This window comes from Suncus etruscus, chromosome 4 (genome assembly GCF_024139225.1).
Source record: "Suncus etruscus isolate mSunEtr1 chromosome 4, mSunEtr1.pri.cur, whole genome shotgun sequence".
NCBI classification, from domain to species: Eukaryota; Metazoa; Chordata; class Mammalia; order Eulipotyphla; family Soricidae; genus Suncus; species Suncus etruscus.
This window is the reverse complement of record NC_064851.1, coordinates 99119662-99142921: the sequence shown is the minus strand read 5'-3', so window position 1 is coordinate 99142921 and position 23260 is coordinate 99119662. Positions and strand designations below refer to the sequence as shown.

At 33.9% G+C, this 23260-nt stretch overlaps 1 protein-coding gene across 4 annotated transcripts in view; it reads left to right on the top strand.

The window, feature by feature from the left end:
- The window catches only part of PTPRK (protein tyrosine phosphatase receptor type K), a 559851-nt gene that overhangs the window by 286681 nt on the left and 249910 nt on the right, over nucleotides 1–23260 (top strand). For all 4 annotated transcript variants that reach the window (XM_049771094.1, XM_049771093.1, XM_049771092.1 and 1 more), the window contains exons 4-5: nucleotides 19328–19409; nucleotides 21853–21968. In XM_049771094.1, coding sequence (XP_049627051.1) covers nucleotides 19328–19409; nucleotides 21853–21968 — 198 coding nt within the window. The remainder of the gene's footprint in view (nucleotides 1–19327; nucleotides 19410–21852; nucleotides 21969–23260) is intronic.

Genomic DNA, 23260 nt, shown 5'->3' with positions numbered 1-23260 from the left:
CTCCCCTCAGGGCGGCTAGAATATATGGTCCCCTCTGTATCTAACCTACTACTTAGTAGTCTTGCATCAGTTTGGTCTTGCTGCCTCCCTTATTTCCCCCTGTAAGTGGGGGCAGGGCTAGCTAGTTCAAGTTACGTGGTTTTGCCTGAAAAAGAGAAAGTAAATACACTGGGGTAAGGGTCTAATACCCCGAAAATGGGTAGAATCCTTCTAGAGGTTCTGATCATCAATTTGGGAAGTGAATGAGAACAAGAAGGTGAAACACTCCACCAGTACCAAAAGAAGTGTCAAATATCCAGTGAGGACTCCGGTTATATCGATAGGCACCACAAAAAACAGATTAAAAATAATAATAGAAAAAAAATAAGAAACAAACAAACAAACAAAAAAAAAACACCGTGGTCTTGAAATAAGAAACATGGCGTAGCACAAAACGAAAGAAGAGAAAGGAAGAGAGAAAAAAATAAGAATAATTGGGGACAACAATTTCAATAATCACATCCAAACAGAGAAATTGACCAAAATAGCTAGGTAAATAAAAATAATAATAACGATAATAAATGAAGGTAAGATATATATATATATATGTCCAAGGTTTTGTGTTTTTTGTATTTTTGTTTTTTTCCCTCCTGCCCTGGCACAGTAAATATTGGGGTTATTCGAAAAGGAATTCCCTTGCCCTATGCGATATGGGGTTTCTCCGTCCTTGGAGTATATTGTCATGGGATCAGCTCTTTGCTCAGGATCATTACTCTCCCGGTGGTTTTTTTTTTTTTTTTTTTTTTTTTTTTTTGGTGTGTGGAAGACTTCTGCTCTGTCCAGGGTGATACAATCAGAGCTCTGTGTTTAGAGGTCTCAGTATCTGTACAGATCCTGAGGTAGGACTTATGGTGAAGTCAGTCTTTGTGAATCTAGAGGTTCTGTTACCTCAGTGCCATTTTAATCCATCTTCTATGGTTGGTGGTCTTGGTCTTTGCACTGAACCTAGGATGGCATCTAGAATAGCGTCTTTCTTTGTGCTTCCAGAATTCCCTTTCCATAATTTTAATTTTTTAAGGGAAAAATAAATACAGGTGTAAGGCCAAGGGATATAATAGGCACAATACCTAACTTGTATATGTGAGCCTGCAAGGTTACCCCTAGCATTGCCCCTATGTAATGAGCCTGATATTGGTGGCATTACTGTTTGTGGATCTGTGGCACAATGATAAAAATGTATATTTTAAGACAAATGGATATTTGCCTTAACCCTCCCAAATATTTCAGTAACCCAACTCAATGTACTTTCCTGACAAACATTATTGTCTGAAAGTTCTACTCTAGAGTACAAATCAGTTGTAAACTTCAGTGAGCACTGCAACCTAACATTGAGTGAGCACCACTATTAAAGAATGCAATTTCATGCAAACATGTGTACAAACACTTCAGCCAGAGAGTGGCCTTTCTGTTATTGCAGCAGCAAAAAGGAAAAGTAAAATGAAAAAGAAAAGTGAAATCAAATATGCAATTTATGCACCAGAGAGACAGTACAGGATCAATGTTTTGCCTTCTCTGAATCTGACCCTGGTAGTTCCCTATATATGGTCTCTCAAGCAGCACCAACAGTGATCCTGAAGAGTTTGGAATCAGCCTTGAGCAACTCTGGTTGTGGCCCCATGCTCAAAAAGCAAGTAAATAAATATAAATACAAATAGGAAATAGGGATGAATGGTAGAGATGTAATAAAAATGGTGTTGCTTTCAAATGAGTGAAATTTTATTTTTAAAAAAGTCAGGGTTGAATCATAGTAGGCAAGAGTTGCGGTCAGAGTTGATACTTAGTAGGCAAGGAGTTTACCTTGCAATCATCTTAAGGGGTTCAATCCCTGATACTCCATATGTTCTTCCTGAACCTTTTCAGGAGTTGATATGTGAGCCTAGAGTTAGGACCTAGCCCTGAGCATTTGCTAACTGTGACACAAAAAACAAAGCATCACTTTCCCCATAAAAAGGGGTAACTATTGTTGTACATCTCAAAATCTCATATATTTTCAGTAATTCTGTTTGCTTTCAACATTCATATTCAAGACATCTTTATTTCTGCCATGATTTGAGAGTCTGTATCAACCCCCTTCAAATTTAGATTTGTTAAATAACCAGGAACTCTTAGTTTGTGAGAGTTGAAAATTTGAATTCACTTTTTAAAGTGTTAGTATTTTTATGACATTCAGTAATAGGAAAAATGAAAAACATGTTCACTTCTGTTCTCTATGAAAATTGTATTTTGTTCAATTGAAAGTAACTATAAATGTGCATTTTGTTATGGTGACTTCATTTTTGTGAATTTTTTTTTTTGGTGAATTCTAGAATAAGGAAAATGGTGATTATTTTAAGTCTCAAATATTAAATGTATGTAAAAATCTCTTAATTTATCCAATTTAAGCACTTATTTAAGGGAACTAAGGTACAATAGAGCTGGTAGTGCACTTACCTTGCTTGTTGACAATCTGGCTGTGATCCATGACTACTACACTGTTAGGACTGTATCCTGAGCACAGAGCCAGGAGTAATCCCTACTCAGTGTTGGGTATGGAAAAAAAAAAGCCAAAACAAATGAACAAAATTCCTTATTTTATTAGAAAAATTTTGACATTACCAGCAGAAGTTCTCTGTCTTTCACATGTTTTATTCGTGATATAATAAAACTTACTGCTTTCACCATTTATTTGTCAATTTAAAGATGAAAATATTTTTTCACATATTTCTTTCAGATATTCCATAACCACTATACAATATATACTTTTCCATCAGCTGACTACTATTCAAGCAATTTTGGTGTAATGTTAGATGTTTAGTTGTCTCTGATGAGATTTCAGTCCTTAAATTTGTTTCTTACGGGCCCAGAGAGATAGCACAGCGGTGTTTGTTTTGATCCCAAGCAACCAAAATGATCCCCCAAGTTTGCCAGAATTGATCACAGAGTCATCAGATAGTCCTGAGCACCACCTAGTGTAACCAAAAAAAAAAGAGAGTAAGAGAGAAAGCGAAACAACAAAATGTGTGAGTAAAACAACACTATCACTGGTCATTTCCAAAACAGAAGAAAAGAGAAAATAAAAAATTAATTATAGGGCCTGGAGAGATAGCACAGCGGTGTTTGCCTTGCAAGCAGCCGATCCAGGACCTAAGGTGTTTGGTTTGAATCTTGGTGTCCCATATGGTCCCCCGTGCCTGCCAGGAGCTATTTCTGAGCAGACAGCCAGGAGTCACCCCTGAGCACCACCGGGTGTGGCCCAAAAACCAAAAAAAAAAAATTTTTTTTTGTTTCTTACACCTTCATTGTCTATCTTCAGTTGCAAATCAAAGACTTTAAATTAGAGTCTTCAGATACCAGCTACTGACATAAAATCCTCTACAAGATAATGTTCCAGCCTCCTACTGCCCAGTTCTTTGCTTTCTAACAACCCCTAAAAGTTAAGTATTGCTTGAGCCACAAGGTTTGATGTCTAATTTTTGCAAATACAACTCTTTCCTCATTTAATGGATAGTACGTTATTTATTTAAAATGTGGCTTTGATATAAGTTCTAGTTTTGCACCTAATTTTCTTAGGTAGAAAATAGTTTGCACTTTTTTGGTTTCGTGTTATTTTTCCAAATAAGTTAGAGATTTTTATCTCCTTGAAGTTGTAGTTCTGCTTTTTAAATCTGTCTGTGTATCACTGTTTGCTGAGATATTTAATGTTTGTGCACTAAGTGCTTGGTGAATAAATGTTTTCCTTCACCAGATGTGTCATTCAGAGGTCAGTTTCTTTGCTGTCAGTTTCTCTTTAACCTGCTAAATTTCTCTTGCCTCTGAAATCTCTTACAACCTAACTCTGCTTTATCGCAAATACTAGTTTTATACTTATTTCCTTACACATCAACCTCTTTTGCCACATTACGACTCATTTGAGACAGATTAAAAATAAGTTCTTTCGTGTTATATTATTATTTTCTTTGTATCAAATATTAGGTTCTCCGAACATTTTTTGGTTCTTGGTACATAAATAAATACATTGGTCAACCATTTAACCTTGTAAAACTATGTATTTTATAAACTGTGTGTTTATATACATTTTTGAACCTTGGTATTTGAAAAAGAAAATATATTAATGCAAGACTAATTTTTTTTTTTTTTTTTTTTTTTTTTTTGGTTTTTGGGTCACACCCGGCGGTGCTCAGGGGTTACTCCTGGCTGTCTGCTCAGAAATAGCTCCTGGCAGGCACGGGGGACCATATGGGACACCGGGATTCGAACCAACCACCTTTGGTCCTGGATCGGCTGCTTGCAAGGCAAACGCCGCTGTGCTATCTCTCCGGGCCCTAATTTTTTATTTAAAGAAATAAGTATTGCAGGAAGTATCGCAAATTGGAGGACTAAGCACAAGGACTTCAAACTCCATTCCTTTCTCTATTAACTAATTATAGCAGCCTTAATTATGACTGGCCCACCCACATTCAGAATCTCCAGGGACTGTATCCCAGTTCCACCACATAACTTCAAGTATTGGGATATGTATTTGTATTGAAACCTGTGCCTATATTACAATGGTGTTTTTAGCTTATGTCTCTAGAATTATTTGTTCATATGCCAGTATGTAGGGACAGCATAACATTTGCATAGATTAAAGATATTCTGAAGTCTGGAAAAGGCTGTTGATTTTCATGAGTTACTTTTCAATGGTTAAGAGACTTTTAAAGTCAGGTAAGCCACTCTAATTTTGGTTCTATTCTTTACACTCTTGATTGAAGTGGGGCACTTGGTCATTATTGTGTCTATCATTTTCCTTCACTTGTATATAAATCCTGCCCATATAATGAAAATTTTCCCTCATTTTTCACACTTGTCTATAGTGAATATAGAGTTTATCTCTGTCATCTTTAAAGCCGAATTTTATTCTGTTCCTTTTATCTTATATGGATAGCTGTGTTAATATGCATCAGTCACATTTTTTTCTGTAATGTTTTTTAATATGTCTTTATTTAAACACCTTGATTACAAATATGATTGTAGTTGGGTTTCAGTCATGTAAAGAACACCCCTCTTCACCAGTGTAACATTCCCATCACCAATGTCCCAAATCTCCCTCCTCCCCATCCCCACCCCCGCCTGTACTCGAGACAAGCTTTCTATTTCCCTCATTCATTCTCATTTTTATGATAGTTCTCAATGTAGTTATTTCTCTAACTGCACTCATCACTCTTTGTGGTGAACTTCATGTTGTGAACTAAAACTTCCAGCCTTCCTCTCTTTTGTCTCTGAGAATTATTGCAAAAATGTCTTTTATTTATCTTAAAACCCATAAATGAGGGAGACTATTGGCTGCTTCTAAGGCTAGTACCGGTTATGTTATATGCTATATCTATTCTCTCTCTCTCTGTCTCTCTCTCTCTGTCTCTTTCTCTCTGTCTCTCTGTCTCTGTATCTCTCTCTCTCTGTCTCTCTCTCTCTCTCTCTCATTATTTTTATTTTTGGGGGTCACACCCAGTGCAACTCAGGGATTACTCCTGGTTCTGTGCTCAGAAGTCGCTCTGGCAGGCTCCTGGACCATATGGGATTTGAATCACCCTCTATCCTCGTTTGGCTACATGTAAGGCAAACGCCCCAGCACTGTGCTATTGCTCCCTCATTGAGATTTTTAGACTTAGTTTTAGCTACCTTTCTATCTAGTTCTGTATACTCTTTAGCGTGCAAGGCAAATGCCCTACCTCCATGCTATCTCTTGGGCTGCTAACCTATTTTTGTAATGGAAAAATTCACCCAGACCATTGAATATAGAGTATTTTTACTGTTATGTGGTTTTTTTTGTTTGTTTTGTTTTTGGTTTTTGGGATACACCTGATGACTCTCAGGGGTTACTCCTGACTATGCTTAGGGGACCATATGGGATGCTGGGGGATTGAACCGAAGCCCTTCCTAGGCTAGTGCATGCAAGGCAGATGACTTACCGCTTGCTCCAGTGCTGTGGCCCCTGTTATGTGGTTTTAACTAAACAACTTCTTTGCTTAATTAAATGTTTGTATTGCTGGGGATCAGTGCCAGTCATGTGAGCCTATACTCTTCCTCTAACTCACATCTCAGGCCCCACTATAACTAATAATTGCATTTGTGACATGAAATTTCAATTTTAGTCTCTAGCTAAACTTTGCCTTGACTTCAGTAGATCTGGTAATACTATTTGTTCAATGGCAGTTAATTAGCCCCTGGTTCTCTTGGAGCTTGCTTTTCTTCATAATAGAAGCACACACTGTCAATAGATTTTATAGGCTTATTTATTTTTATAGTAATGTAACTATAGTATATTTAAAGATTATAGATATTTATAGATTATGCAAGTATTTCTATTTTTTATTGGCCCTCACATTTATAAATTAAATTAATAAATTAAATTTATAAGTTAAAACTCTTTGAATAACTAACTTAAGGTTGGGGAGGAATACACTATGTTTTCAAAGACTCAATTAAAATATGGTTCTTCAAGTAATGTGATCTCCTCCTGCTCTGTATAATATTAGACTGGCAAACTAAAATTTAGATGGGGTTCCTCTTGTGAATTTTTGGAAGCTAAATGGTACATATTTGTAAGTGATGAAAAATAGTCCTGTAATTCAGTGATATGTTGAGAAAAATTGCAACCTTAACCAGTCTCTCTTATTTTGGGCTCAAGCAACAACTTTAAAATATAACCCAGATGGTGGAACTTCGGTAAAGATACAGAGATGACATTTTGGTGATGTATTTGGTGATGAATTTTCTATTACCCTCTCCACTTGCAGTTTTATACCAAATCTTTTATGGTGTAAATTGCTTACTTGTGAATCTATAAGAACTGATCCACACAGATGAATAAGGTTCAATGGCAGTTAATTGGCATTTTTTAGATCTTTTATTATTTCAGTTCACTATTGCTTTAAATCCTGGCTGTAATTGCCTTTTTGATGTTTAGTTTTTTTTTTTTCCTAAACCTATTTTTCTGGCATATTTGAAAATTTGAGAGGAATAGTGGGCCTTAATTTTTCATTTTTAAATTACTGTCCTTATTTAACATATTTATAAACATGTTTAGAGTAGTTAAAGGCATTTGTAGGATGTGTTCCGTCTTTATGTCCATCATGTAATATGTTATTTTCTGTCTTTCTATATGTCTCTGAATTGGCGATGCCTCTGAAAAATTCAAAATATTGTGAACCTATTTTACTGTGGTCTCCTTTCTTAGCTGGCTTTTCCTAATTTGAAATAAAAGAGCAGTCACATTAGGGCAATCTAGTAATATAAGTGTGTGACACTATGTGATTTGGTCATGTGAGTATATGATTTTGCAGAAAGTTTTGGTTAGAGGTTTGGAATGGAAAGGGAGTTAGTTCCTTGTGTTTATAGCAGGACCGAAGATAACTTTGTTACCCTCTTGCCTCCTCATTTCTCACTGGCTGGGAAAAGGCCTTGCCTTTGAAGAATCAGTCCCCAAATGCAGAACAAAGCAGTTAGGAAATGATAACATTTATGAAGCACCTCCTAAATTGTATGTAACCTCTTAAAACCTCAGAGTGTCCTTCCCTCCCCAGGTCAGCACAAAAATCTGAGGTTAAGCCTGTGATTCCTCTTTGAAACTGATGCTGTCTTTCTCATGCCAGTGTGCTTACTCTCTCCCTTCCCTTCTCTCTTTTTTCTCAAATAATTGCATCAAAGTTTTTTGAGAAAACTCTGTTGTCCCTTCAAACATCTTAATGTTAATAGAGAACACAAAGCTCTTTAGGTTTATTTTGTGATTATTATTTATTATTGATTCATGGCTTTCGGGGACTGGGTAAGGGTTACTCCTGGATCTGTACCCAGAAATCACCCCAGACAGGCTCTGGGGAACATATGGGATGCTGGAAATTGAACCACTGTCCATCTTGGGATGGTCGCATGCAAGGCAAATACCCTACCACTGTGCTATCTCTCCGTCCCCTTGATTCATGTTTCAAACTTATTTCAGAGATAAATATTTTATCTTAAGGACACTGTTTGTTAAATATTAATCTACATCAATATTTATTTAAAATATATAGATCACTCTTGGCATAATCATGCTCTAAGGAATGAAGATTGATTTCAATACATAGGCCTTTTTTTGTACCTAAGCATTCCAGAATAAAACTCTAAGCATGGTTATTGTTTTTTCCTTTAATTTTTTATAAAGAACTTGTATAAATCATTAGTGATTACATTAGGGATACCTAGTCCCTGGGCTATTTTGAAGTACAGGAATTTATTATATATTTACATATTTCCTTTAGTATTGAATCTTTTAAAAAGTGTCTTTTAAAAATGGCTTTTCCTTTATACTGTGTAGTTTGTTGCAAATCTGTTAGATTTCATTTTCTTCTTTTTGCTATGTGGTCTTGTCATTTTTAGTCTTTCATGGATACTGAAACATGTTTTAATGTTCATCAGGCAAACAAAATATTTCAATACCAGGGTTGCAGTTGAATGACTGCTTTAGCTGTTTTTCGTGCACGTGTGGTCTTTTTATTCTTAATATTGCCATTCACTTTAGATGTTATTGCAGCAGCCACTCTTAAGAAATTGATCATCTAAAACCTATAGATATTTCTGCAACTTTAGTGGCAATAGGTTCAGAAGACTATGTCTACATATATATATATGATGTACATATATGTACATATATATGATGTGTATAATATATATAAACATGAAACATAGAATTGTGTGTATGTTTTTACATAAAAAGAAAAGCAATCAGGGCTGCAGCAGGGGTGCAGAGGTAGGTTGTTTTCCTTACACGTGGCTGATCTAGGTATGGACCAAAAAATAAACCAACAAACAAACCAAAAGAAAGACCATCTATCTAAACTCAAAATCCATAGTGAGCAATACTTCAAATACATAGATAGCCTATATGTGTTTAGTTAAATAGTGTTGAGCCAATTATCATTGTTATTTATAATAAAAATGAAAGTAATAAAATTGGTTTTGGGGGCCGGCCACTTCTGAATATGTATAGGGACCATATGAGATATCAAGGATTGAACCTGAGTTTGCTGCATGTATGGCAAACACTATCCTCTTGCTGGCTTTCTTTCTGAAGCCTAATTATTTTCTGCAGATTCTAAAAGCCCTCATTTTTTATTATTTGTTTGTTGGCTTTTTTGGGGCGCCATTTCTGGTAATGCTTAAGGTTATATCCTGGCTTACGACTCAGAAGTCATTTTTAACATTCTCAGGAACCATATGTGGTCCTGGGGTTTAAAACCAATTGGCCACATGCAAGGCAAGCTCACTACCTGCTGTACTATCTCTGTGACCTTAAAAGTCTTATTTTAAGTCTTGATAGGGTTGATAATACTATATATCAAAATGCTTTAAGAATTGTTTCAGTTCATATGAGACATTGAGGTCCTAAGATATGCTAAAACTCTAAAATATAAAGGGGTTTTCAATGAAGAACTGATTTGAGTTTGATTATATCTTAACTCTTCTTATTTATTTGCTTTTTAATTATAATCCCTTAATTTTTCTCACAAGTGGCTTTGTAACTACCGAAAGTGCTAATATTTTCCTTTATTTATTTATATATCTTTACAATTGTAGGAATTTATCACTTTCAGAAAAGAAATTGTCAAATAAGCAATCAACTTTCAAGGACTGTTAGGAATCCATTAGTTTCAGAGAGCCCTAAAGCCTTTCCTTAAGGCAGTTTTGTACATTACTCTAGAAATCACTTTTACATGAGTCAGTTGGTAAGCCAGTGTGGCATGTAGGAAAGATTTTTTTCCTTGAATACTTTAGAAAAATCCTTATTGGGAAACAAATCCAGATTGTTCTTGCCTTTGAGTAATTCTATAGAGGCGTTAACTGGACTCTCAGTTTAATATTAAAATTTTGGTATCACCTGACAGTTTTTATCATAAACATAAATTGAATATACTTTTGAGAAGCTATTTTCTAGAATTTGAAGAGTCTATGAATTACTCACTATAAAATCTACTGGGAACTATAAGCAGAGATTTATTCCTTGTAGCATTATTTAACTATTCAAGTGTAGTAATTATATTTTCATGTTTTTAAATTAGCTTGGGTAACTTATCTGGAACTTTCTCAAGGGAGAGTCTTTTATTATACCAACATAGTTTTATGAGCTAGGTAAAAGTGAATTAAATACCTTACTCTGTATTTCCCCTTGAGACAAAATTACTCAATGGAATCCACGATATTACAATATTTTCTGTAACATTGGAACTCTTTCGATCCTTGACTTTGAATAAGAATCTGGTGGTTTGCTGTTGTAGGAAATGGGTCAAACCATTGCTTCAAGGGACTATTTATCTTTGAGTAGGGGAGATAAAATTGAGAAAATTGTTTACATGGTAAGTTAAATAGCTCTAATTATGCTTTGTTCATAGCTCTAACCAGGGGCTACTTCTTTTCTACCAGTATAATGAGTAATTATTAATATCCATGTAATTTAGTATCGGGTCAATATGAGCGAATATCTTGATGTCCTTGAGGTTTCTTTACTTTAATTATGCCACCATCCTCATTATTGCCTTGCCCTGGACTTTATACTTTTTTTCTAATTTACACTTAAAGCAGGTATTACTTTAGAGGTGATCTCTTTGCTCTCCAAGAACAGTGATCACTCTTGATTCTTCATGGAAGGTACATTGATAGTTCTTGCTCTCCTCCTAATCTCTCTACAAACTTGCTTTTATTTTGAGAGTGGGACTTTGGGCCACACCCTACTTTTGATCAGGATTTATTCCCAGCCCTGTGCTTAGGAGAAATTTCTGGTTGAATTCAGGGACAATATCATGTTTGGCATTGAAACAGGGCTTATTGCATGCAATGCAAGTGGTTTTCAATTGTACTATATTTCTCTCTAAAATTACCTTTATTATACATAAATGACTCATTTTAACCCGTGATAGAGATCATGTCTGTCTTATTAATGCTTTTACTTTATTTTCCTTTCTAAGTTTAAGATCGGTTATTTTATTTTAACTGAGATTATCACCCTGATGTGGAATTTCCTTAAATACTTGATTTTTGTTTGTTATCAACTTTTTTATGAAAGTTGGATTTCATTATACTCTTTTTTTTTTTTTTTGCCATTCCCATAAACACTTTGCTTACTTTCTGATGATTTACATTTTATGTACTCAAATTCAAGTAAGTACCCCAGAATCTCTTACCTGTATGTACCCAGTTGGGATTATTTAAAATTCATAGAGACCAAGTTCTTCATAACCTGTATTCCAGCAGAATATTCTACCACATTTTCATGTTCAATTCTCTTGCTTTCTTGCTTTCTTGCTTAATGTTCTACTCTATTACCCTTCTAGCTGAAAAAATCTCAAGTCTTCATAAGAATGGACTGCCCTATTTGCCACTCCAACAGTTTCATTCATATCTTGATCCTAGCTTTCATTTCTGATGATACATGAAAATATATATAGTTCCATCTCATGATCTGTAACTTATTGCTGCTTAGACAAAGAATACTTTTCTCTTTTTTGTAGTCATAAACTTTCCTTATCAAACTATTCATAGCAAACTTTGAACAATTAAAATAATAATTTTAATAAATCTCATACATTGATCACATCTGATATCATTAGTTAATTTTCTGTTTTCATTCAGGAATAATTCCTGGAGGAGTTGTATATTTCTTGGCTCTCTTTGTTGTCGAATATGGGCTTGATATGGTTTATACAAGGAGACAAATGTAATAAGAGGGGGGGCTGAGCTACGACCTGGTAGGGCTTTTGCCTTTCTAGTGTCTGACTAAGGTTCGTTCTTCCATATACTATATGGTTCCCCAATCTCCAGGATTAATTTCTGAGCACAAAACCAGGAGTAATCCCTGAGTGCCACTGGATGTGGCTCAATCAAACAAGCAAACAAACAAAATCAAGAAGATAAATATGGGTTCCTTTTCTTAGTTCAATCTCAGTGGCACAAACAGTGGATACTTTGTCTAGCTTTATGGAGAAACTGACTAACCTAGAATGCTTTAATGTTTAGAGGATATGTTTTCATTTGGCTCACTAATACATAGAAATTTGTAAATACAACATTGCTAATATCCATGTCATACTGTCTAATGGCTGTTAACTTTTGGGGGAGAGAAGAAGATTTTAAATCTATTGTCTTGGTATCTTTCGGATGCTTCATTGAGTATTATGCACTTAAATCACTATTCTGTTCTTTAGACCTCTAGAACATATCCTATAACTAGATAGATGTCTCTTCTTAGAAAATTTAGAAAGGCCAAATTCAAAGAAACATAAAAGAGGGTTTGGGGGTATAGAAAAGTTGATTCAGGAACACAAACTTAGAGATTAGTAGATGTTATAAGTTTTTAGTTTTAAAATTTTTATTTTCTTAGTCTTTAACAATTAGTCCTGACATCTCTTCCACTTCAGATAACCCTCCCACTTTGTCAAAAAATGAGATAATTTTAATTCTTTTTAAAAATTAAATAAATACTTTAATTGACTCACGATGAAATACAGTTACAAAATTTAACATGCTTGTGTTTCAGTCATAAAATTTCCAACACTCATTCATCACTTTATCAATGTGCATTTCCTGCTACTAATGTCCTCTCCAATTTTCCTCCTGCCTTCTCTCTTGCCTACCCCCATGTCAGATATTTTTCTTCCCTTTTTCTCTTCTTTTTTTTTTTTTTTTTACTTTTAGGCACTCTGGTTTGCAATATTGTTACTGAAGGGGATTGTTATGCATATCACATTACCACCTTTCTGCACCTTGTTGTCCAGAGTGATCATTTCCAACTATTTTGGATATAGTAGTCCCTTAGCTGCTCTGACTTCATTCTTTTGCTTTTTTGTCACAAGCGTCCTACCACGAATTTAAAAATAGGTAATGTGTATCTTACAGTGAATTTTTCATTAACGTAATTATTTTTTAAAAATCCAAATCACAAATATTATAAGGTGGTATGTGGGAAAATAGCATTTTCTTTCTTGTTAAATTTGAGGCTGAGAGTTAATGTTTGTTGTAGAGGTCTCTCTTATTTTTATTTTGGGGCTCCATTTGGCAATGTTTAGGACTCACCCCTGGCTCTGAACACATAAGGGCATTAGGTGCTAGGCAAATACCTCATCCATTGTGCTACCTCTGCTTCCTGAGGATTAAAGTTTTAATTAGACAGTAGAATGGGTCTCATTTTTACTTCAATATGTTTGCTCTTTATAGGGGCTTCTTATTATTCAGCAGTGCATCTTAAAGTAGAACACTTACTTTGTGCCAGTAATCACATTGAATCCCTTGAATGCGTTGAATTAATCCTACCCTAAATCCTGAGTTGATTGCCAACACTTTTATTTTTACATTTTTACTGACATAGAAATAGAAATTTTACCTAAATTATAGAAATGTAAAGAATACTTATTTTTTCACTAAAGCAGAAATTAAGGTTACCTAAGCTGTTGCAAGGCAGCCCCTGATGAGGTTGACTAATGGAGGGATGGAGGGTGAGGCCCTTCTCCTTCAGCTCGGACCACGCGTCTGTTACCCTGTTCAGTCCGTGGTTCTGAGGTGAATGCGGAGCGAAGAAAGCCAACAGGCAGTCAGGCTTTGAAGAAAACAGCTCTTTATTCCGTGAAGAGGCCGAAGCCAAAAGGCCTAAGAATAGGCCCTAGGAAAAAAGCCTCTTGCCTTCCACAGACCCTTGCTTTTATGCCCCAGAGTCAGGTACCACCCAATGGTGGGATCAGATACCACCCAATAGCGGGAGCAGAATCAGGTACCACCCTAGGGTGGGAGCAGAATGCCAAGTCACATCCTAGGGTAAGGCACAATCACGGAGCAGGGTAGGGTCAGTAATATAATAATCCATTAAAATGTTTACATACACAACACTAAGCCAATACTTTTGTTTATTTTTTGAACCAGAGCCTGGGGTGATCTGGAGTTACTTGTAGCTTAGAGATTTTGTTTGTTTATTTTGTTTTGTTGGGTCACACCCAGCTGCACTCCAGATTTACTCCTTGCCCTGCACTTTGAAATCACTCCTGGCAGGCTCGGGACCATATGGGATACCGGAATCGAACTGGGGTCTGTACTGTTTCGGCCACGTGCAAGGCAAAGGCATCCTATCCCTGTGCTTTTGCTCCAGCCCCTCACAGAATTTAATGGTCATTCTCTAGAAGTATTGTGGGGACCATGTAATGATGCTGAGGTTTCTGCATACAGAACACATTTTCCTGTACTCTGAGTCTTCTCTCCACCCCACACAGGTAACACTACAAATATATGTATATTTATTTGGGGGAGTTGGGCCACACCCAGTGACTCTCTGTGATTACTCCTGGCTATGCACTCTGAAATCATTCCTGGCTTGGGGGGACCATATGGGACACTGGGGAATTAGGCTAGCATGGGCAAGGTAGATGCCTTACCACCTGCACCACCACTCTGGCCCATCACTACAAATATTTTTATATAAGTTAACATTACATTTAAAGAAATTAAATACTACTAGTGACTTACTACGGAGTCTACATTATTAATACCTTGATCAACTTGGAAAAAATTTATGGTAAATCTTGTTTAGATTTTCCTGTTGCCTGTTATATCTTTATTACTTGCTATCATATATTTTAATTATCTTATATAATAATCTATCTTCAGAGTACAACTCTGTCATAGGTAGAGAAGTGTTATCCCAAAATAGCCACAAAGATACATATAAAAAGTTGCTTTATTACACATGAAATAGACCAACAACTATTTTTCAGACTTCTTGTTGGTGTTGGAATGTTATATTTCTTCTGAATTTATTCTTTTTGCCAAAAGTTAAAGTTTTCCTTATGCATTTGGGTTTGCCTTTTCCTCCACCTACTTTAATTCAGCTTTGTTGCACTTATTTAGTTAATAATCCAAGAATGTTGCTAGAGTAGCAAAAATTTGATTAGAATCATCATCTTCAGTGTTTCAGGTAATGGAGTGGAGTGAAAAAAGACATGAAACTCAGAGAGCATTTATTCTGTTTCTAGGCTGGCCTCCTTGATGGGTTAAAGTTGACATCTGGTATGGTTTCCATTGCGCTTTTTTTCTGGGAAACCCTGGTTGATTACTTGACATCAAGCATTAGATCTGACCTGAGCATTAGCCCAAACAAGCTTTGTGTAATTAAGCTAGTGAGATTTGTTTCTCCTGACTGGACAGAAGAGCCTTACAAGGTGAGGGCTCTGTTGAAGTGATGAAGCTGATTAGATCCTTAGCAGTAAAGGAATCTGAGCTCAGAAATTTCCTTTAGCTCTTGTTAATGAGGCAAAAAACAACACTTAGCAGGGGAAATGAGGTCATATAAAGAAAAACTTTTTTTTTTAAACAGTAAAAAACCCTAAACCGATTAGTTTGCTTCCTTTTAAAGCAAGGTCCAAAATGCATTGTCTAGGATAAATTAAATTAAATAGAATGTTTTCTTCGGGGTATAGTAATCATGTTTAAACTTACCACCTATCTAAAATGAAAAGAAAGCTACACAATAGAAAAGTTCAAAGCAAGGTAAGTCTAGAAATCAAAATAAGTAATAGTTTTATAAAATGAAATGAACAATGAAATGAACAATGGTTCATTTTATAGATATAATTTATATATTTAAAATACTTCAAAAGTTTCTGTACCATCCCATTTATATTTTGAACTATATATACACTACCTATCAATAATAGTAACTATTATACTTTTTTAATTTGCATGACTATGCATGTTACTACGTAATTTTTATAAAACTTTATTATGAGACCTGTGTGCTGGAATTGAAACTTAATTCTAGGTTCTTTGGTTTCCTTAACAGAAAGCTAGGTTTCAAATCTCTCCCCAAGGAGGTGATGTGTGCCATGATTTTGGTTTCCTTAACAGAAAGCTAGGTTTCAAATCTCTCCCCAAGGAGGTGATGTGTGCCATGATTGCTTCAGATTACTTAAAGTTTCTCCCACTGTTTTTTTTTTTCTTTCTTTCTGTCTTTATTTAGATATTTAGAAAGTGGTGTGAGAATTCTGTGTTTATATTTTAATCATCCTTTTGGCTTAGAATATTTGTATTTCCACAAAGATTCACTCTTTCATTCTCACCTTCAAATTATTTTAATGAAAGCACTCGTGATTGAAGGATGTATGTAAAGGGGATAACAAGAGAGGAGGAAGTTCTTTATGATAAGAGTGAACAAATATAATTCTCCCCCAATTGATTTTTGGGTCACACCTGGTGACGCTTAGGGGTTACTCCTGGCTATGTGTTCAGAAATCGTTCCTGGCTTTGAGGACCATATGGGATGCCAGGGGATAGAACAGCGATCTGTCCTAGGTCAGCCCTTGTAAGGCAAATGCCCTACTGCTTGTGCCACTGCTCTGGCTCCAATTTTTGTTCATTTTTATTAGTTTTGGGGGTGTCTGTAGGAGAATAGAGACTGATAAAGCAAATTATTTAGAATTGTAGCATGTAATGCTTATTGTTTAAGTTAATTTTTTAAAAAATACTTAACTAGGTGTTATTTTAAATGGCATCTGTTTTTTAATTAAAAATTATATCTCAAAAAAATTTAAAGTTTATTCAATGGAATAATTTACTGTTTTCCTCTTTATCTCAAGAGGCAGGATAATGTGAGTTAATGGAATAAGAGGACCTGGAGGGAGATTGGAGTAGGTCCATTCCTGACTTCCTCTTTACTTACTAGCTGTTAAATTTGGTCCACTGTACTTACTGAAGTTTCCATTAAATTGAATACACAATAACACCTATCATTATGGTGTTGCTGAGGATTATGTTATGTGTTAGAAGAGGGAGACAGAGATAAGAGACAGATATGCCAGTGTGAACATGCCTGATAATTTTGGAATATCTCTTTTATGTAATAACTTTAAATACTATATGCTTATCAACATAGCTGATAAGTGGTTTGATAGTAAAAAAATCTATTAATGTCTTCCTGAAAAATCTTAACATTCTTCAAATAATACTTTACCTCCTTTGAACTCTCACCTGTATTTTCCTGGTTTTTTTTGCTCATAACCTGTGTCTTTTATATGCAGACTCACAAATACCCACTTTTTTCTGTTTCCACACTACTGTATCTAGTGTCACTGTTTTCACTTTTTTCTTCCATCACACACCTTAAATCTCTGCTGTAACTAGTTAATTCTGAAATTGACACAGTTTCTCATGGGCTCAGCTAGGCTGAAACACTCACTGTCTCTTTGTATAGATTTTATGCTCCCATAAATTTATGCTCATCTTTATGTCATTTTTAATGTACATGTGATCTTTTAAAATTATAATTTTCCTAGTTGTTACCATGATGGTTTCTTTTTGCTGTGCCTAAAGTTTTCCCGATGCTTATCTTTTCTAGATTATTGTGTGTAAATTACACCTTGTTGAGTTTATGGAAGACACATACTGCCTGTTTTTGCTTTCCACATTTTCCTCTTTTATATTTATCTTCTGTAACAACACAATCACCCCTAAAGTTAAAATCCAAATCTAATTTTTCATCTTCATGAGTTCCAATAGTACAACTTTATTTTATTTATCTTTAAATAAAATATAATGACTCAAAATAGCTTTTATTGCAAGATATTTACTTAGATGATGAGAGAGAAAAAGGAAAATGTTTTCTAAAGAAAATAAGGGCATCTTTAGAGTGGAAAAAATTACTTTGACTATAATTTAAACCCATCTCTTCTCTTTGACATTGTGTACATAGTTTCCTCTTAAGCTGTAACCCTCATGCATCTTATGAAAAACGAATGTTAAAAGCCTCAGATGTTCTTTATCTTCAAATTTATACTTTCTTATAAGTGAATCCTGGCTATTTATACTGACACTGTAGTTCAACTACTGATTCAGACTACGAAATAGAAATGTCCTTTATTTTGCCACAGTATAGGGAGTCAACAGTTATTTTTTCTTATTTAAAAGTCTTTTTCCTTAATCTTAGTTTTTTTCTTTTTTGTTCCCATTGCTGTTAGCATAATCCCAGAATCTTTAGTATTATATAAAGAAAGGTATTACTGAGCTTCAGGTCATTCTTTACTTTGAGGATCGAGAATGTATCTAACAATCTATTTCACTATATTATATCCCTATTTTAGATTTCATCTTCCATACATTTTCTGAAATTCTTGATAAAATAATCCACAAACAATATGTGTACTCTATGACTGAATTCAAAATGCAGCATGCTAAATTTGTTAATTATTTTCTTGAAAAGCTGAAGCATGTATTAATATAAGAAATAGCATGTAAAGTTTTGTTGCTGACTATTAACTATAAAACTTAACATGGATTTATTTAATTGGGAACCTATTTGAATGTATTTTTTATGTATTTATGTAGAATGCCAGTGTTTCTTTTTTCTAACCTCATTACTTCAGTAGTCAAGCCCTTTAGTCCATGGTCTCTTATCTTAACTTTCACTTTTGTACTTTTCTAGCCCTTCAGAGTGCCTGGCTTTAGTTTGCATTAATTGCAATAATTTTCTTCTCCATATATGGAGTTGTATTCTGTTCTACTGCAAATTGTTTCAATTTGCCTAGAATACTATTGATTAGTCTAATGATCTCCATCTTTGAATATTTAAATTTTACAGCTCAAGTCATTCGAAACTTCATTGGTTAGCATATTTCGTGGTACATTTCTGGCATTTAGTGTATATTTAATTATAACAAAATGAGGATATTTAATAACAGAAAGATTAGGGTTTGGAGTTTACTACATTTACTTATATCTGCCTACATATTATCCATTTAGGAAATTCAACAGCACCAGATTAGTTGCTTGATTTTAGTAATTAGACACTTTTTTTTTTTTACCTTGAGTAGGTATTTGCTATTTCCTCTTGGTTGGAACTGGAAATAGATTCAGACCACAGTCAGCAGTGCTCAGGGGCTACTTCTATTTCTATGATTGGAGGTGTTTCCATTTGGTGTTCAAAGGACTGCACCAGAACCTCTCCTTTTCAAAGTATTTTCTTAGCCTAACGAGCAGCTCTGTAGTCCCATATTTTATTTCCAACAGGTAAACAAAATCCTGTTTAGTTTAGACAGTGGAAAACACCTGGTACCCAAGTCTGACTCATGTAGTTGCACTTGGGGATCACTCCAGGTGACCTCAAAACACCACTCATTTCATCATGTTTAAGTCAACCTACAAGCTATAATATAAATCAGTCCCCAATTGTACAATCTTTTAAAAATTTTAACATTAATGTATTACATTTTATTGGTTGAATTTTTACGAGAGACTACTATAAATATTTTCTGTTTCTTCCTGATAGGTAATATTTGAAGCTGAAGTCTCAGGAGGGAGAACTGGTTATATTGCCATTGATGACATACAAGTTCTGAGTTATCCTTGTGGTACGTTGTGATTAGACTTTATATGTTTTTGTCTTTTTAACACTGTTTTTAACATTGAATGTTGATTGTTTATCAGTTGTTGTTGTCTTACCCTTCAGTTTAAAAGAGCACAAATCTAGACTTTTTCTATGTTTTTTTTTTCAGATTTATAACTAATTGATAAATGTGGAATGATTTTTTAATTAATGTGATTAAAATACAAATGACAGTTTAAGCATAGTGTTTGCTTTATTAAAATTGTAGGAAAATTAGGAAGATTAACATCTGCATTCAACTAAAGAAAATTAAAACCAAGTCTTACTAAGTTACACAGTCTGTGAAGTCAAATTTCCATGTGAGATGTAAAGCATGATTTAATTCACCTCTTCCAAATTTAGGACTAATTTTTATGATATAATAAATATTTTGCATATGCTTTTAACTGTTAAAGTAGTTAATTCCATATTAAATAGCCACAACAAAAATAGAGAGAAGAGAGAGAAGAAAAAAAATTACTAGTACATAGCTTTATTTTGTCTTTAAATATTTAGTTGATCTTCAGATTCCTTTGACTAAATTTGATTTTAAATCTTATCTTCAATAGAGACAATAACTGCATATACCATACTCAGTTGAAGTAGGGCATCAAATAGCTTGAAATGTTCAGCCTACACTTAATTCCCAGCAGCAGCTTCATATAGGGACCATGAATTCTGTATGATCAGTTCAGGAGTTCTTTTAGTAAAAACACTATAACATTTTAAGAAATTAAAGGAATTCATGGCTTATGATTCTGGTGAGTTCTTGCTAAACATTTGCGTGCATGAGAATAATTTGTAAGTATGGATGATTATAAAGATATAATAAATTATAAAGATTATAAAGATCCGAGTCTCATCAGATCTTTGATCAGAATTCTAACTGGTTCTAACTCAGTTGGTCTGATAATATATCTTTCTATCAGGCTCTCAAGGGCTGCTCTTGCTGTTAGTCTGGAGTATACAATTTGTTAATGACTGTGCTAGCTCATCTCATCTGAGTGTTCCTTTTTCAAAGCACCTGCAGAATTGAGACAATAGAAATATATTTTGCAGGAATGGGTCAGATGATTTATTCATGTGCTGTGTTCTAAGACAAAAGAGAACAAAATTAACTCACTCAAAATTCAAGTTGGTTTACTAGTGTTTTACCATAATGGATTGAGATGAGCATGGTATTCCTTTTATTCTTACTTCTTGAAAAGAAGCTGTGAAAGGATGCTTTTCAGAGATAATTAGCAATGGTTTCATTGGAATTTAAGTGAATTGATAAAAACAACAAATCTAACTCTGACTTGATGAAGGCTATGGAGGTTTTTCAGAATTAGCACGAGAGGGATGGAGGAATAGATCCAAGGGCACTTTTTCTTATTAGCATACTAGAATTTGGATGTAGTAGTATTATACATATATCATGGTATAATACTGGAACACCTTAATATTGTAGGTAATCATCTTTTTTTTTATAAAACCTTTCAGGAAAAACATCTCATAATCATGATTTCAACAAAACGGCAGTCATTTTATTATATGACCCTTTGTGAACTTTCTTTGTGAAGCATTTTTTTTTTTATTTTAAAGAATTTTTATTGTGGCCAATATGAATTACAAGTCTTTCACAGTTATTATTAAGGTACATAGTGATAGTGAATTAGGGCCAGTCTCACCATCAGTGTTGTCCTTTCTTCATCATTGAAGCATTTTTATGTTTATATCTCCTTTCATTTGAACACATTTTATAATAATTATGTAGAATATTTGTTTGACAGCTGTATAAGCAAGGTCTATTTTGGTTATAGTTATTACTTTTCATTGATATAATATTTCATCAGGGCTATTTTATTTAAAGGAACAGGACTAAATTTTATTATGAAGAAATAGGAAGTGATTTTTCTCAGTTAAGCTGATGCTTGTTTTGCAAGAAACAAAACCAGATACTTATTTTTGAAGTACTGAAAAATGCTTTTCTATTACGTGTTACAAAAAGAGGCTCTTCTTGATTTAAGTGTAGTTTAATAGCTTATTGACATGTATATGTCACATTTGAGATTTCATTCTATATTTTCATTTTATTTTTCTCTTATACTCTAATATGCTCATTTGATCTCCTTGGTTTACTTATTCTCATAACTGTTTTGTTATCATCCATCCATAATATATTCAAGCATTCTTCACAGTAATTGTTGAATGCTCTCTACACATGGGATAATGTTCTAGATATTATGGGCCAATAGAAGTAGTAGAGGTATTGAGAAAAGAGATCTATGACTTAGAAAATGGTGTCTTAGCTTGAACAAAGCTTAATTTTTATTTATATGTTATTAGTCTTGGCTAGACGTAAAGGTATTAATTTTTTGTTATTGTTGGGACTATAAAACATGCCATAGTTTCTTCATGGGAAGGTAATTATTTTTCTGCCTTTACAGATAAATCTCCTCATTTTCTTCGTCTGGGGGATGTGGAGGTCAATGCAGGGCAGAATGCTACATTTCAGTGTATTGCTACAGGGAGGGATGCTGTGCACAACAAGTTATGGCTACAGGTAAGATCAGGTTTATAAGGTTATACTTTATTATTTTTTAAACACAAATATACTATTTATGCTCTTGTTCTGCCTTTGGCTCAATGATGTCTGCATCTAGATCAAAAATAAGAGCTTATATTTAAAATGTTCATACTCATTCTTAATGATTATTTTAATGCTATGTATAAATTGTAAAAATGATTTTCCTGATTCAAAATTAAAAAATTATTTACTATTTTAAAAATTCGACCTTTAATTTTATTTAAAAATTCAACTTCTTAAATTCAACAATGAGAAACCATGTAAATATATTTGGAAATTAATTGAAAGTGAATTAATTTTCATAAATTTTATGTATAAGCTAATTACAGATTTAGGATTAGGGCATCTATGTATTTAAATCCAATAACTATGATTTTAATAAGTTTAATTGCTTTAGTACTGAGAAATGTAAATGTTACATTTAAAGAATTTAGATTTTCTTTTCCTTTAGCAGTGCTCAAAGGCTTCTGAACTTTAGAATGAAACTCAGGGCTTATCCAAGCAAACATGTAGTTTTAACTTTTTACTCTTTGAGGCTTCTTACCTTTTCCTTCATATAATGAGTTTTAAAAGCATCAGAGAAAAAGTAATAGTTTAAGAAATAGGCCATACTTTCCAAAAATGCTTATGAATCCTGAGAGAAATTGTGGTGAGAACTGGGGGGATTATGAGTAACTCTAATGAAGACCTGTACCTAGGATCATTGTTTCTGGAATTAAATATTTGAGCCCCAAAGATAAAAATATGTTGTCTATATAGCTTTATAATTATTTTTATTCTACTTCAACAGCTTTATTATTATTTTTATTCTACTTGCATCAAAATTATAAAAGGATTTAATTAGTTAGAATTATGAATTCCTTTAATACCAGTAGAGACCAAAAAGCAAAAATTTAAATTAGTTTAGTTTCTTGAACATAGACATCAGGATCTGTTTTACTTTATCTTTAGAGAGTAAAATTAATGTTGAGGATAATCATTAGTTTGCAGGTGGTTGGTGTTATGATTATAATAAATTATTATTGAAATCATATCCTTGTTTAATTCCTGATATTATTCTAGAAGCTATAAATATATTCTTTCTTTCAATTCCCCAATCCAATTTGGTGTTAGAACAAATGCACTTAATATAAAACTAATCATCACTACTTTTATAAGTAATTTGATTTATGGTTATCAGGATATCATCCTGAATATGTGAAAATGAAATGAAGTCTTTTCTTTTTTCTATGATTGTGCTAAATTTCACTGCAGAAATTACAATGTAA